This window comes from Sabethes cyaneus, chromosome 3 (assembly GCF_943734655.1).
Source record: "Sabethes cyaneus chromosome 3, idSabCyanKW18_F2, whole genome shotgun sequence".
Lineage (NCBI taxonomy): Eukaryota > Metazoa > Arthropoda > Insecta > Diptera > Culicidae > Sabethes > Sabethes cyaneus.
The window spans coordinates 245,351,005-245,367,947 of NC_071355.1; the positions used below are offsets into that span (position 1 = coordinate 245,351,005).

At 38.8% G+C, this 16,943-nt stretch overlaps 1 protein-coding gene across 1 annotated transcript; it reads left to right on the top strand.

Annotated features, from left to right (window-relative positions):
- Positions 1-1,983: 1,983 nt before the first annotated feature.
- On the top strand, positions 1,984-12,667 carry LOC128742913 (protein takeout-like). The gene is made up of 4 exons (XM_053839409.1): positions 1,984-2,373; positions 11,503-11,740; positions 11,803-11,936; positions 12,022-12,667. The coding sequence occupies exons 1-4, from the start codon at positions 2,304-2,306 to the stop codon at positions 12,324-12,326; spliced, it is 747 nt and encodes a 248-aa protein (XP_053695384.1). The 5' UTR covers positions 1,984-2,303; the 3' UTR covers positions 12,327-12,667.
- The last annotated feature ends 4,276 nt before the right edge of the window (positions 12,668-16,943 follow it).

Sequence of the window (16,943 nt, forward strand, 5' to 3'; positions counted from 1 at the left end):
CTGAAGAAAAATTTAACACGAAAGAGAGAAAAATCTAAACCTTGAGATAAAAATGGAAAACTGGAGAGGAAACGAAAAAATAGGATCTAAAAACAGAATAAAAGAGAACAAAAAAATAAGAAGAAAAACGGAACATATGAAGAAGAAAAATAAGAAGAAAAAGAAACAAAGGAGCATGAAAAAGATGAAAACTGGAAGCGGAAAGAAGGGAAAATGAACAAAAAATACGACAAAGGGAAAAGAAAATAGCAACAACAAAAATAAATGAGAAACATGATAAAAAAACAGGATTGAAAATAAGAAAAAACGGAACAAGAAACGAAAATAAAAAGTACAATTGAACAAGAAACATGGGACTGAAGAAAAGGATAACGAGAAAAAAAGGAAAACCGGAAGAAACGTGAGAGCGAAAACCAAGGAAACGGTACAGAAAAAATGGATAACAGATGGAAAAACAGAACTGGAAAAGATAAAAAAATGAAACAGAAGGTAAAAAGAGGTAAAACGTGCGAGAGAATAATACCGCAGGCGAAAAATGTCATTACTAATTTCGTGTCTAATTTTGTAACCATATCCGGTTTAAAGTAAAACTTCAACTTTAGTCTAACTTAATGTCCAATGTCAAGTTCAATTTTATGTTCAATTGGATATCCGATTTAGAGTCTTAATCTCACAACAAATTTCAAGCCAAATTTCAATTTCAACTTCAAATCTAATCCCTAGTCTAATTCAAGACCAACTTCAAATAAAATTTGAACTTAAAATTTAACATTTGACTTAGTTTTAAGTCCGATTCATGTTTAATTCAAAGTAAAACTTCCTGTTCAAATAACCCTAAATTGAAGTCCAATTTTAAATCCGATTCAAGTCCAATTTCTAGTTCTATGAGAAGTAAACCTTCAAGCTTAACATGAGTTCAAATTCAAATCTTATTTAATTTCCTATGTCAATTCCAATTGCAAGTCCAATTTCAAAGTTCAGTTCCAAGTCTAATTTCTAGTCCAATTTCAACTTTGGTTTTGAACACTATTGAACCCGAAAGTCCAGAGTTTTCAACCTAATCATCCGGTATTTTTGTGATAAGTAATAAAACCTTCGCTATCCTATGAATACCCCTTTGGTTTATGCCGGGGCACGCTAGTGCGGTGACGAACGATCCAGCCTGCCCGGGCTGCGGATGATACTCAACCTGCCGAATGTAAACAACTTTGTAAACTCACAGATGACTGGCAATTTTATAGCCAAAAAAGCGTGTGGCATAAAAATTCTGCACCGGCATCAGCCGGGCGCCAGAAAGACCTAATCGATCGTACACGACGAACTCGAAAAACAAGAATATTTCCCCCAAAAACTTCCACACTAAATCAAAGCTGTTGAGTTGTGTTGCGTCGCGTCGCGACGCCCAAGCTGTACCGTTCACGCCGTGATTGCTACTACGCCGGCTGAGCGCTTCAATAGGATTAGCGTTCTCGAGCAGTTCTACTTAAGTGGAATGCACAGTGGGTTAAAATCTCAAACTTTGTAGCTCCCCAATGTTTAACCGGTTCGGGTTCTCTCTAAGTCGCGTTGACTGGTTACGTGCTTTCGCACAATCAACCTGTACGTTGCGCTGTCTAGGAAGTATCGCAAAAAGGGTGAATCCGGCACTGTCGGACGTACATATTTTGTTTACCTGTTTATTTCGCTCCGCTGTCGCCGTCGTTGCCGTCAGGTGACATTCTCACTATGGGCCGGTGCGGTGATTTCGGCGCGCACTCGGCGCGCATTTGTTCGTTCTGCGTGCGACACGCACGCATACAGGTGTGCCGTCCGTGCGGTCAGCCGGTGGCAGCAGTCAAGTCAGTCACCAATCGGTCAACTCTAACCAGATTACCAGAAGGCGGCCACCGCGCACCGACCGACCGACCGTCCGGATTCTATAAAAGGCGGCCGATTGCACAATTAAGAAAACAGTCGGCTTCGGCACTTTGGCTAGTCAGAGAATTGAGCGGTTGAGGAAGTTCCTTCGTGGGTTCGTTCGGTGAAGAGTGAAATTGTCCTTTGTGTTTATCTGCTTCAGCGCGCGTGTGCAGCTTTGTGCTCTGCTTGGGTTCAAGGATAGTAGGTCAAACCGGAGAGAAGCACAAGTAGCTAAGAAAGCTACGACGGACGGTGGACGGCGCGCTGCGAAGAAAAGTGATCTCAAAGGACCTCTCAAGTTCATGGGCGGACACCGATCGGTGGGTGCGCTGTGAAAGTTGAACTGAACGGAAGGAATTCGTGTGTAAATTCGTGTTACAAAGAAAAAAAAAATAAACGTAAAAATGAAATCAATCACCGCATTACTAGTGCTCGGAGTCCTGCTACGAATCGACAGCAGTTACGGAAAATTGCGTAAGTTTCCTGACTTAAGTTTATTTTAAACCATATTTTCGATGATTTAGTTTAAAAAATTTGCTTAAACGGATTAGTGGTGGAACAGGTTTAACAGTACTTAGTATCCAATATTTTGTTAACACATGTTTTGTGAAGGTACCCACATCTCTGCTAATCTGTGCGTGTATGTTTCACTTTGAACTCACTCATGTAGAACGTACTCAATGACTTTCAAAGAGGTTTACAGTCTGGCTGATTACGTGCAGAATAATTTCTTAATTGGATTCTTAGTTCAAAAATAGAGTGTAATTTATGTACCTTGAAGCTAGTGGGCTCACTCGATTTGCTCAGCAGCCCGACCGGATGGATTTGAAAGTACTCATAGGCAGGTTGATAACTATCGAAAATACTCTTGATTGAATGGTTTGTCTAGTCTTTAGTTGATCTAGTCTAGAAATGGTCAAACCTCCGATTAGCAGTGTGATTTATGGCTTTTGAATTTGTAATATTTCAAGTTTTGCGTAGTTAGCGATGTTGATCAGCTAGCTCTCATGCTCCTAGCATGCAGTGCAATTTCTGATTGTTTTTCTGGTTGATAATTTTCTCGATTAGCGCTAAACCATGCAGTATCATTACGCTTATAGACATTTGAAAAATGATTGAATAAATGGGATCCCAAAGTGTAATTAAATTTTATATGCGGAGGTAATTAATAGACTAACAAACGAATAAAATATTCAAAAAAAAAAATTATAGTGCTGGAAAACTCTATAAAAAGGTAAAAAAACTGTCCTCTTGCTCATGGAAGACATTCAACAGCAACATAAGAAAAATATCATTTGAAAAAATTTTCACAAATTTTGGGGAAAAATTTGAAAGGTCCGAATAAAATTTTCAAGGAAAATTTTCAAAATATTTTGTTTTTAGTCACCGATTTCTAAACTTTCAATTGCAAAAAATTCAACAAAAGCGTAATTTTTGCGTAGTGCGGACTAACTAACGAATAATGACCGACGCATTCGGACGTAATGCCATTGTGAACTTTTCACCATTAAATGAACAATAGATGATTGAAAAAAAAATATTTTGAAATTTGAGGCAATACATCGTTTTTTCGATTGATTACAATGAAATATTTAGTTGAAGGTTTTTCAGGACAATATTTTTTCTGCATTGTTGAGAAAATATGCTTGAATTTTCATGCAAAAAAAGATAATCCAGCATTATCATCTGTTTCTATCAATGGGGATATTTATATATTACGTAATGAAAACATCGATGATTTTCACAAGCCCGGTTGGACCACCAAACTCTGTTATTAGAAATATATTCACTGCATTCTTCTTGCCCATCTAAACACAGAGAATACATTTTCACGAACAGAATTTTTGTTTCAAACAGAAAACTGCTTTTGAAATTTGCAGAATCAATGATGACTCATTTCTCCTGAGAGCTATTAAATTTGACATAGTTTAGTTGTTAGTTTAAATCTTGTAGTAAGCATTTCAATTCAGAAGGTTTTTTCGTTTTTTCCTTAAAATTAGCAGTTACAGATGTACCTAAGAATTTAGTATTAATTATTCAACAATATGCTTCATAATTTATATTATTAATTCACTAAGTTTATAGTATTACTAGCTATTTTAATTTAGTACTAAGTTCGTTTGTTTTACTGCAACGAGATAATAAATTTCAATGCGCAATTGCGCACTGTTTCGGATAAACGCCGCTTCATTCCGCCTAAACCTGTACTCACTTTTAATCGCATTAATTGTATAAGAATTGTTCTTGATTGTATTCAAAGGAAATCAATTCTTTTTTGAATCAAATCAGTTCATGATACATTTGCGATTTGACCTAAATTATTCAAGGACGCTTACTCTCGACTTTCGTTCTTGATCTTTCATCATTTGCCTTAAGTCTTTGTTTGTGTGTCTTTTATCTTTCATTTTTCGTCATTTGGTTTTGTCACCTTTTGTTTTTCATTTTCCGTCTTGTTTTTTGTTATGTCTACTTTATGCTGTCGTTTTGGTGTTGTCTTTTTACCGTCTGTCAACTGTTTTTTTGTTCTATTTAATATCAACCTTTCTGGTATCTCTAAATCATCTTTTGGTTTTTTGTCAGTGATTTGTTGTTATTACTTATCGCTTTACGTTTTTGGTTGACGCCATCTAGCGTCTTTTTTGGCATTTCTTGTCGCTATTTTGTCGTCTTTTCATGGTCGCTTCATCGCCTTTCCTGGATTTATTTATAGCTTTTCGTTGTTTTTACTATCTTTTTGACATTTTTTGCCGCATCTTTGGCGGATTATCGGCGTCTTTTCGTCGTAGTTTTGTCGTCTTTCGTCTCTTTTCATCGTCGTTTCACCTATTTGTCATCACTTCTTCGTCCTCTTCCCGGCGTCTTTTCGCTACATTTTCGCCATCTCTTAGTCGTCTTTTTGTCGAGTATTTGCTGTTTTTTGTCGTCTTTTTGTCATCTTCTTATTGTCTTTTCAATTCCTTTTCGCCGAATTTATCATCTCTTTGTTGTCTTTTCTTCATATTCATCATCTTAATTTTGTCGTCTTTTCGTGGTTTCTGAAAAGATATCAATCTATTCATCGTATTTTTGACATTTTCTCATCGTTTTTTGACGTTTGTTTTTGGATTTTTGTTATTTTTTTCGGCGGCTTTTAGCCATGTTTGTAATCAGCAAATGTTTTTGGCGTCTTTCTTCGTCATTTTGTCATATTTTTTTTTGTTTTTTCGGTCACGTTTTCATGGTTTTACCTTTGTTATACTATAATTTTCTCAAGTAACAATTCTAAAACCACTTGGTTTTACTTGAATTTAATAAAGGTTTCAAAGCGGAATTAATCATTACCTCTGGTTTTATTGTGGAATTGCGCAATACAGTCAAAAGTCAAAACACACTTCTAGCTAGCTATACAGCCATAATAAAGCGATTAATAAAGCAAATTTATTATGGTTGCTAATATTACCATGGTAAAACTAGTTGGCTATACCACGTCTCTTATAAACTTGTCATGAGTGTGGCGTAGTAATACAAAATGGTGCACCAACTGAAATTGATCTTATCGTGGTTGCTTATGAAACCGCAAGAAATCTGTTGGTTTTATAGAGTTAATAAAGCGGTAACACCCTGACCAAACAGATTTATTCCCGCTATTATGAAGAATACTAAATTTTATCACCAAAAGGCCATATTCCAGTATTTTGTTAGCTCACAAACAAAAATTCACCAAAGTGTTTTGCAGAAAGAAAGCTATTATCAATCGGTTCTCCTGTCACAGGAAGCAACTAAAATGATTTTGCTGGAAATTGAGAGTGACTAACTGGATATATATATTTTTGTTTAAACATCCAGTTTTCGGAAATTGCAAAATTTATTTATCATTATTTATTTATCACATCAATATGGCACGAAAAAATTTAATGCTCATATGCTGCAAACGTACTAAGATATCCAAAAATTATATTATGATATTATTTATTCTATGGGATATTTTATTATGGTTGCAAATGCTTAAACGGTTTTATTGCTCCTTTGTCCCGCCCAGTTAGCTTCAAGGTATGATGCTGGCCTAAGAAGCCAGTCGTCGTACGTTCGAATCTCGGCTAGGCGGTGGTGCTAAATAGAGTCAGTAGGATCGTCGCTTTAATTTCGCGCAATGCTCTCAAGGATTTTTTTCAATGCCCCATACTGCTGATTGAAAAACGACCATGTGTCTCCTTTTTCTATAGAATTTATGGAGGCGCGTTGTTTGTCGTCGAATAGTAACAATTCAGCTACATAACAATGAAGGTCAAAATGTGACCCTTCGAGACGATCCGTGCGGTCCGTGGTCTGTGGAATGCGATGGTGAGGGGAATAATAGATTAATTTTTTTAATGACTAGGTATTCAGTTTTGTTGTAATGCCCCGTGTTGTGGAGATGAATGCTTTCCTGTATGGATGTTCTGGTGCGTCCTGGGGAATGACAGTTGAGGCCATATATTTTGCCTTTTGTTATGAACAATAATGGTCAAAATCCATTGCTACTCGCGGCTTTCATGGAAAAGTCTGACTCACAATTAGCCCCCATTTTTCAAAAACAACCATGCGTCTCCTTTTTCTCTGCAATTTATGGAGGCGCGTTGTTTATCGGTGCTCGTTGGTATTTCGATTATAACATAAACATTGGTGTGAGTCTACACCAATTGTTTACATAACAAAAAGGACTGCTATAACTGTACTCGATTCCACAGAAATAGTGAACGAATAGTAATTCTCCAACTTACAGTACTGGGCTTAAACCCTTATTTTTAAGGCAGTGGCGACTATTTTGCCATCAATGAAAAAAAAATTTTCTCTAACAATATCGTTTCAGTATACTATGTGCACAATAAGTTCTGACAGCAATGGTTTTTGATCGCTGAATTTCCAGAAGTGGTAATTTGGGAACAACTCTTGATTTTTGAGCGTCAACAGTAAACTTGGTTTAAATTCGTAGAAAAACCAGTAGCTCGGTAACTGTTTTGGTGGTAATATTCTATTTACGGCTTCTTATACAGGGATATCTCGATATAAGACAGCCTCGTTATAAAACAACTTCGATATAAGACAATTTTGTCTTATATCGAAACAAATCCCTTTGACATAGCTGGTAACGATACCAGAGCTGATTTTCCATTCTGAAATCGGTGCCATGAAGATGTTCATTATTTCAAAATTACCCCAAAAATAGTTAAAAATTAATAGTTCAAACAATAATAAATATTTCAAAAACCGTAAACACATAACACAGAGCAAAACTGGCGACCGCTAATGCAATTTTTTTTGAAAAAACCATGTTTCGTTATAAAACAATTTCGAAATAAGACAACTTTTAGAAATTATAAATTGTCTTATATCGAGGTATCCCTGTAATAGATTATTCAGATTTATTCTAGAAACTAACACGAATATTCGAGAAAATGTTTTTTGCACCAAACGGACAGTGGCATCTAATGAGTGACAACTAAAATTTTGGAATTTTTTGAGGTCCCTATACTCAACAAACGAGCTCAGAGAGAAATGAGAATATGTATGTGTTAGCTCTCTCTCTCTCCTCTTTTTGTCAATGTTTAGTGTTTTGTTTATGCTTGCCTTGTTTTGCTCAAAATGACGTCGAAACAAGAAGCATTTCGGGAGCGCGTTGTACACTTCTACGAACTGCCACAGAAATCTCGGCAAAAAGTACACGGTACAACTTTTAAAAAGCGAATATGTTGCGGCTTTGACTGTTTACCATATCCTATGTTGCCCAACAACTGTTCGCTAGCAAGGTAATGGAACACGAGCCAAAATTATGGACGCAGAAGGACATCGTTCTCTTTCTCGTGCCTTCAAAAACAAGCCCTCTGGTTTGGTTATCAATTAAGATGTGCAAGACGAATGTTTGAACAAAATTTTGATCCCATTTCTACAAAAACTTCATGCAAATGGACAATACGTGTTTTGACCGGATAGAGCATCATCGCATTACGCCAAAAAAATACAATCGTTCCTGAATACCCATTCGATCCCATTTGTGCCCAAAAACCACAGCCCGACAAATCTGCCTCAGTGTCGCCCAGTCGAAGATGTCTTCGGGGTTTTTAGTTCCTTGGTGTACGAAAATAGCTGCAGCGCCACGAATTGCAAACAGTTGATTGGCAGAATGAAGAGAGGCATTCACAAGGTTGACATGACGGCCGTACAACACTCCTGTTTCGACGTCAAACGAAAGCTTCGCCGAACAGCCGATTACGGACCGTTTTTAAATGTACACTAATTTTTTTTCAACAATGGATCTTTATCTTTAATTTCGGTAAATCAGATCTTCTTCATGTACCTTTGTCTTTTCGGAAAAAAATTCCAAAATTTTAGTTGTCACCCGTTAAGAACCATTTTTGGCGGTGTGCAAAAGAACGCTGTATTGAGACAAGGACTGAATCACGAACTTGCGCCGAAAAGTCACCAAAATGTAGCTTTATAAAAGATTTTTACTGGTTACATGGGACTTTTATTCCGTGTAGCAAGTGAAAAAGGTTGCGAACAAGCCGTATTTATGTTCGAATTGTTGCTACAAGAACTGAATTTAGCGAAATATTTAGAGTTGCTTCAACAAATCAGTTGAACAAAAAATAAAAGCAGCGAATTAATATATTTAAAATGACGTTGGCGACTATTAAGCACTTGGTATAAACGGCGTCTATAGTATAAGTATCTGTTAGCAAGCATTGAAAAACGGAACATTTTTCAAAAAGAAACAGTCTATGATTTATTAATATAATTTTTGGTGACCTCAGTTTGGTGTGCTTCTTACATTTTTTAAGCCCAGTACTGTAAGTTGGAGAATTGCCATTCGTCCACTTTTCTGTGGAATCAATGGAAGCGTCACATTGAGTACAGTTATAGTCGTCCTTATTGTGAAATATGTAAATCAGAAGCTTGATAGCTTATCGCCAATGCTTATGTTATGATCGAAACACTGATCGATCACTGATAAACAATGCGTCTCCATAAATTACCGAGAGAAAGGAGAAGCGTGGTCATTTTTCGCAATGTGCGGGTTAAGTCAGATAGCCGCGAACAATGACTTTTAACCAATAATGCTCATAACAAAATGCGAAATTTACTACCCCAACTATCATTCTCCAAGATCCATCAGAACTTTCTTACAGAACAATATTTAACTGCACATCATACGCGGAGCATCACGACTAAACTGAATACCTCACCCAATGTTGCAAATCTTCTTCGTGATGAGTGCTCATCGTCAGCTCATCAGCGATTTAAATTTCTACAATCGGTAACTGTCTCTTGTCCTACTCGCTCTACGATGAATCGTCAAATGTCAACATATAGGACTTGCGACACCAGACAGAACCAGTTACTACAAACGACACACGGACAAACAAAATGGTTTCAAAATCTAGTTACACAATTGAATGCAAACCTAGTGCAACAATATTACTATTATTTGGAGCCTCGAAGTATCGAAGCTGTGAAAAATAATATACTGCTCTTCTTCTTGTGTGGCTAACGATGAAGGCTCATATTAAAAATGTGGTCGGCCGCTTGTCGCAAAAAAAAATTTCTGCTGCACTCAATGTGACTGTTGAAAAATTATGAATAACATGTTAAAATAATATGAGACTATAAATTTTCTCGGTATAAAAGAATTTTGATGCATTTATTGCGCAAAAGTGTATATTCCAAGTATCTCAGGTGCTAATAATCAAACTGAAAAATTAGTATGTTACAATTTTTTTGACCGTATAACCAAATATCCGATAGCGCATACATTTTTTTAAATTGTTTATTCTTCGAAGCTCATCGCGATGAGCCAAAATGAAACCTTTTCGTGATTGATTGACATCACTAGCGATCAATTCATGCATGAAAAAGTGTGAGTTTTAATTCGCTTATTTTTCACTCTCCTAAAATAATTCTCAGCTAGAAAAGAATTTCCAGAGAATTTGACGTTTCGTAATCATCTTTGAAAGTGTGTCGATGAATAGCAACACTGCCTTCAACTAGTCGTTTAAAAATTTAGATTATAGTTTCCCCTCGCCACAGCATCCCTCGAGATCACACGGACCACATGCAAGGGCCACAGTTTGGCTAACACTGTTATAGCTGATTACGGTAATAGCTGATTTCTGATCATCGACAAACAGCACGCCTCCATAAATTCAACCGAAAAAGGAGACACATGGTCGTTTTTCTATCACTAGCATCGGGAATTGAAAAAATCCTTGAGAGAATTGCACGAAAACAAAGCTTATGAGAAACGTCAAAGACGTACAAAGATTTATAGAAAATTGATCAAAAATTTGAACCAATTTTCAGAACAAATGTTAGAAAGAGTTGAAACTATTCTTTTTAACTCTACTTTTTATTATAAAAGTTAGAATTCAAATATGTACTTTTATTTCTGTATTCACAGATTCTGTCTGAATGCACAACAAAGGAGCATTATAGTGTGAAAATGTTTCATTTAAATAGCAAGAATAGAGGCTGATTATACCTATAGGGATAAATGTTGTCAACTCGATAATTCATTTCAGTTTCGTGTCCAACTTGTGATACTTTCAATTATTACGTAATTGAATTGCAACCATTTGAAGTGGAAAAGTACCCTTATCGTCGTAAATTTCCACAAGTCTACGTACGATCTTTACATTATTCGGATCTGCACGTTTTACTGCTACCTTCGGCAATTTTCTAAATGTATGACGAGCCTCCAAGTCCGGGTCTAGCATGACACAAGTTAACGATAATGTAGTGGAAAACTTTAGGATTTAAAATTGTGATTGCCCGCCCAGTTAGCTCCGGGGTACGATGCTGGCCCAAGAAGCCAGTCGTCGTTTGTTCGATTCTCGATTGGACGGTGTCGCTACAGAGTTAATAGTGTCTTTCTCTAACAACCGGCTGCGAAATATGTCGATAAAGAAGAGTCAAGTTCTGAAGGACATTTATAACCATGGCTATGCTTTTAAATAAATAACAAATAGCCGATCTTTGGCTAGAATTGTTGTTCGTGATCTAAAGAAGGTCTGACAGTCTGACTGCCGGCCACGGTTCGAATATTACATATCGCTATTAAAACAAGGGTAATAGGGAGCAGTTCTAAGTATTAATTGAACAATCTATTATCAACAATGTGTCATAAAATAGATTCCGTTGATGCACACCAAATAGCCACTTGCATCCACGTGCTGTTGATTCCAAAAAAGCGTTTCCACTTCCATCGGAGCAGCAGCGCATCAATATGCAGGACCAGCAGCCGGATGATATAATAGCCAATTGGCGGAGCTCTCCCGTCTTGTCCATGCATGCACGCTTGTATGCATGCATGCGAACCTCGTTATCAATCAACGTTCGATCGATAATAGCCGCAAACGGGGTTGCTAGTTGTGGCCTTCACATTGAATTTAAAATAAAAAAATATCCGACCATTTGAACCGGCCGGTGAATCTCTGCCTTCCTTTAACACTGTCGTATTTGGTTGCAGTTTGCCTACGTGAGCATCGTCACTTAAGCGTCGAAAATCACTTCTAGAATTAATTATATTACATTCCGATTTAGAACTATTATTAGGTGTTACTCAATTAATTCGTCATCGTTTTATTGCAGCCTCAGCCATTCGAGTGTGTTCCCGCAACGATCCCGATCTGAACACGTGTGTTACGAATTCGGTGATAGCGCTTCGGCCGCTGCTGGCGAGCGGAAAATTTTCCGACGACTTTTCGGTTCCGCCACTGGAACCGCTGGCCTTATCCAACATCAACATGGACCAAGGCCAGGAATTCAAGGCCACCTTCAGCCGGCTGCTAGTGGATGGACCCAGCCAGTTTCAGATCGATAATCTAAAGTGAGCAACAGTAAAACGGTCATCTTGAACATGTGTAAATTTATGTGCTTATTTTTTTCTAGAGTTAATCTTGATAAGTTAACATTCGACTTTAACATCTACCTTCCGAAGCTTGCATTTCGTGGCAAATACGACCTCAAGATGCGACTGCTGCTGCTGAACATTGCCGGAAGCGGTGATCTGAAGGGGGTAATCGGTAAGTACCTGCACCTGCACAAACGAGTTCGATAGACCATTATAATTAAATTCCACAAATCACTACGTTTTTCCTCGATCAACAGAGAACGCCCGTGCACGCGTGAAGCTGTTCAACGAGAAGTACGAGAAGGATGGCCAAGTGTATATGCGTGCCAAGCGGCTGCTTGTCAAGATCCAGATCGAGAAGGGTCAGTTCGATCTGAAGGATCTCTTCAACGGCGACCCGGTGCTCAGCCAGGTCGGCAATCAGTTCATCAACGACAACTCGCGGCTCTTCCTGGATGAACTGACACCCGGACTGGAACGCAGCCTGTCGGAAACGTTCAAAAACACGGCCAACGAAATCCTTCAGCTGGCAACCATGGACGACATCTTCCCGCCGGCATAAATGAAAGAATTCTTAACGAGACGCGGAAAAAAAGAAATACACCAAAAAAAAGGGTCAAAAATTCCGGTCGGACGTAATAGTACTTATCGTTCATTTCAATCATGATCTGAAACTAACACGTCATCCAACATCATTTATGCTTAACTCCCTGCACGTATCGTACTGAATACTGGGAAGCTGTTGTCTGTGATTTATAATTATTTCATAATTATATTTAGTCTATTGAAAACGCTAGCACGTAAGAGTAACGAGTTCTTTTTTGTTGTCGAACTGCGATGCAGGAACAGCTTCGACGAAAAGAACTGAAATCGTCATTCTCATCTACATAAGAATGGTAAACAATAAACGAATGAAAAAAAAAACAAACAATTTTACAGGATTATCTCACTTCTGGTGGTATTTCTTCAAGTGCCACTAGGCAAACCTAACGAGCTAACAACCTTGAAACGTTGGCAGGCCTAAGCCGTTGTTTGTGCAATTAACGCCCCTAGTTTGTGCTTTCGGGAATACCAAAAACGGTGGTAAAGTTGGCGAATTTACAATTTCGAAACAAGTAGATAAACAAAACAAAAAACAAACCGGTCCGATAGAACGTGTCACCGAAGAAACATACTTGGTTTGGCTCACGTAGCTTACATGAAACCTTTTTCGTGGGACACGGGTGATTAGAAGTTAACCGCAAAACCGGAAAGATTTCCGGGAGCTGGAAATTTATGGTAAGTAAACGCACTCATTTTGGCTGGCGCTTAGACATTGTAGCTAAATAGTTGCGGGTTGGTGGGGAGTGAATGTTTTGATAGAGATTTCAACTTTCTAAAAGACGTCAATTTTGACCGGAAATAAGTTGGGTTGTAAACCTTCATGATAAAATAAAATCGAAGTGTAATCAAACATGTACAATAATACGTTCAAGTGAACAAGGAAATAATATCCGACAATCCGACAATGCCTACCGAATATGGAAGTCGCCGTCGGAGCACTTTGTTTCTAATCGGTCAAATTATCCACCATCAATTGCTACGTTATTGCTCAGCTGACGGCTCTGGCAATTGCAACGGCACGGCATAGAAATGACGCATAATATTCAAATGGCAACATAAACCATACAGTACATTTGTACAGCAACCACTTACGATCAGTCTATTATTATTGCTGTATATGAGCGCTTGAAACAACTGTCGGTTTGACACATTTCAACCGATATGATTGAGTGCAGCCATTCATTTGCCTAATTTGGCAGGTATAATTATAAACGGTTGTTTTTGATGCAATTACAATTACAATTCATTAATTTTTTTTCGAAAGTGTGTGATCGCTAATAAAAGAGCGATTTGAATTGTTACAGCCTCTTCGGCGTAATTATTCATGATAATTTAGGCAAGGCTCACGTTCATCCAAGGTCAAGTGACTTAATCATGGGTTAATTTTCAAACGGGACCCTCCCATTTTATCGAATCAATTTACTTCGCATATTTTTTTTGAGATTAATTTTTCTATGATGATTTTACGTTCTGCTTGGCATAATTTAGCATGTTAATTTGTTGTTAAAAATTGATAAACTTTATTGGAAACTTTACTTGAAATTGGAATTGAATTAGGCTTGAAACCGGAAATAAAAGTTGAAATTGGATATGAAATTATACTCGAAATTGAAGTTAAAATTGGATTTAAAGTGGAGTTGTGATTAGATTTGGAATTTGGATTTGGATTTGAAATTGGAATTCAAATTCTACTAGAAATTAAATTGAAATAAGAGTTTAAATTTGATTTAAATTTGGAAATTAATTAAACTTGAATTAAACTGGGCTCAAAATCGAACATGCTATTGGACTTGAAATTGATCTTGACATTGAAGATTAAATTGGACTTCTATCTGGATATGGACACGCAGCTGGTAACGAAGTTTTACTTGAAATCTTACTTATTCACTTAAGTGGTTTGCCGTACTAAGACAAATCCTACTGAACAAGGGTTCGCCAGTTAACGCGTCTGTGGGATACCACTCTACAATTCCTTGGACACCGAGTAGGATCCGCCAGATCTCGCTCTACCTGGTTTAACCATCTTGTTCGCTGCGCTCGTGGTCGTCTTGTTCCTACCGGATTTGAGGCAAACACTATCTTTGCAGGGTAGATGTCCGACATTCTTGCAACATGTCCTGCCATCGTATTCGTCCAGCTTTAGCCACCTTTTGGATACTGGGTTCGCCATAGAGCTGACGGAATATCCGCTCATTGATATCCGCTCGGTTCATAACACCTTGTAGCGCTATGTTAAGCAGCAGGCATGAGAGCCAAAATCTCACCCAAAATCTGAACACTGCACTGTGTACCATCCTTCATAGATTGAAACAGTTCAGTTGAGCTTCCTGGAGAAGCTGTTCTTGTCCATGATTTGCATAGCTCTTTCCGGTCGGTGGTATCATATGCGGCTTTGAAGTCAATGAACGAATGGCGGGTAGGAACTCTGTATCCACGGGCCATTTGGAGGATCTGCCGCAGTGTAAATATTTGATCCGTTGTAGACCGACCTTCGACAAAACTGGCGCGATGAGTTCCTACAAATCTGTTCGCAATTGGTGATAGTTGGCGGAAATGATTTGGGACAGCACTTTATAGGCGGCATTGAGAACGGTGATCGCTCGATAGTTCTCATAGTCCAACTTGTCGCCCTTTTTGTAGCTCGGGCAGATAACCTCATCTTTCCACTCCTCCGCTGTTCCGTATCCCAAATTCTAACAATTAACCGGTGCATACAAACAACCAACTCTTCTGGTCCCATTTCAATAGGCTCTGTTCCGATGCCATCTTTCCCAGCTGATTTATTGTACTTTAACTGCATGATGGCCTCTTTAATCTCGTCTATCGTCAGGGCTGCCACCTCTTCCCCGTTTGTTGCACCGTCGAAATCGCTTTCCCTGCCGTCATGGTTCTCCGTCTGGTCGCCATTCGGGTGTTCATCGAAGTGCTACTTCCACCTATCGGTCATCTCACGAACGTTTGTCAAAATACTGCTATTGTTACTGCGGTTGTTACAAAGTAGTTGTGATAACCGAATTATGACTAATTTTAGTCGTAATCCGGTTGCTTCAACTAAATGGACCTAAAATGTGCTACTTGGGAAGAATTGCATTCTAAACACCGCATTATAGGCAAACATTAAACATTAGGTTTTCATATGAAACCCACTTCCCCTCTTCTCTGGAGCTCTTTGAAGTTGATCATTCAAAATAAACGTGAAATACGATACCATGAATTGGAGCTCAGGGGTTTATCCGAAATGAAAAATTTTAAAACGGGTTGAAAGTAAATTAAAGTATCTTGTGTTCGACCCACTTTTTTTATTTGGAAATGTCGGATATTTAAACATAAAAGTTAGTTTTTGATTCGTTCTGGTTTGTTGTCTATAAAAATACAAAAATTGCAATATCGAAAAATGGTAAGTCAAACACTAGATAATTTTATAAGCATTAAAATAAAAAAGCAAATAAATTGCTTGAGCTATTTTTGAGATATTTATGATTACTTACTTACTTAATTGACCTAAAGTCTTACGACAAGGCTTGCGCAGTATAATTTCTCCATCTATTTCGGTCCATAGCAGCTGGTCTCCAGTTCCGCGGGCACCCATCTCGCTCCTCCTGGTCTTACCACCTCGCTCGCTGTGTCCCTCTTTATCTTGTTCCTACCTGATTCGATGCGAAAACCATTTTTGCAGGATAGTTGTCCGGCATTCTAGCCACATGCCCTGCCCAACGTATCCGTCCAGCTTTAACCACTTTTTGAATACTTGGTTCGCCGTAGAGACGCGCGAGCTCGTGGTTCATTCTTCGCCTCAGCACCCGCCGTTCGAAAACTCCGAGTGCTCGTAGGTCCTCTTCTAGCAGTGTCCACGTTTCGTGCCCGTAGAGGACAACCGGTCTAATTAGAGCTTTGTACGGGGGCTCAGATTGTTCGACCGCAAGTATTTGTGGAGTCCGTAGTAGGCCCGACTTCCGCTGATAATACACCTTTTAATCTCACGGCTGGTATTGTTGTCCTCTGTTGCCAGTGAGCCAAGGTATACGAACTCGTCGTTTACCTCGAACTCATCCCCGTCAATTACCACGGTACTGCCCAAGCGGGCCCTGTTGCGCTCGGCCCGCCCGCCAGCATATACTTCGTTTTAGACGTATTTATCTTCAATCCAATCTTCTCTGCTTCACGTTTTAGTCTGGTTTACTGATCATCCACCGCCTCAAATGTTCTGCCGGCAGCATCCTGTAACTGACGGGTCGAAACTACCCAGCATTTACGAGACCCCTTAAATCAAGCCTCAGGGACGGCAAACGTTCGCGACTTACTGTCAATAAAACACTTGAAAACCTGCTGCTCAAACTATTCCCGTTTATTCATGACTTTTCCCTCCGGTAACTCCTACCTTTTGGCTTCGGGGTTTCACTTCCGGTGGCGATGTTGACCGGGATCCACTTGCGGTCAGTTCGGCGACGTTGGAACGGGGTTCGACGGCTAATCTCCAGCGTTCCGACTGCGGGCTCACTCAGGGCTTCTGTCAAGCGCCACGACGCGACGTTACTGCGATGGCGTCGATGGCAGGGACGCTCTCTCAGCTTCGGGG

Coding starts and splice junctions, on each gene's coding strand:
- LOC128742913 (XM_053839409.1), top strand. CDS start 2,304: ATGAAATCAATCACCGCATTACTAGTGCTCGGAGTCCTGCTACGAATC. Junction 11,741..11,802: donor TTTCAGATCGATAATCTAAA/GTGAGCAACAGT, acceptor ATTTTTTTCTAG/AGTTAATCTTGATAAGTTAA. Junction 11,937..12,021: donor TGATCTGAAGGGGGTAATCG/GTAAGTACCTGC, acceptor CTCGATCAACAG/AGAACGCCCGTGCACGCGTG.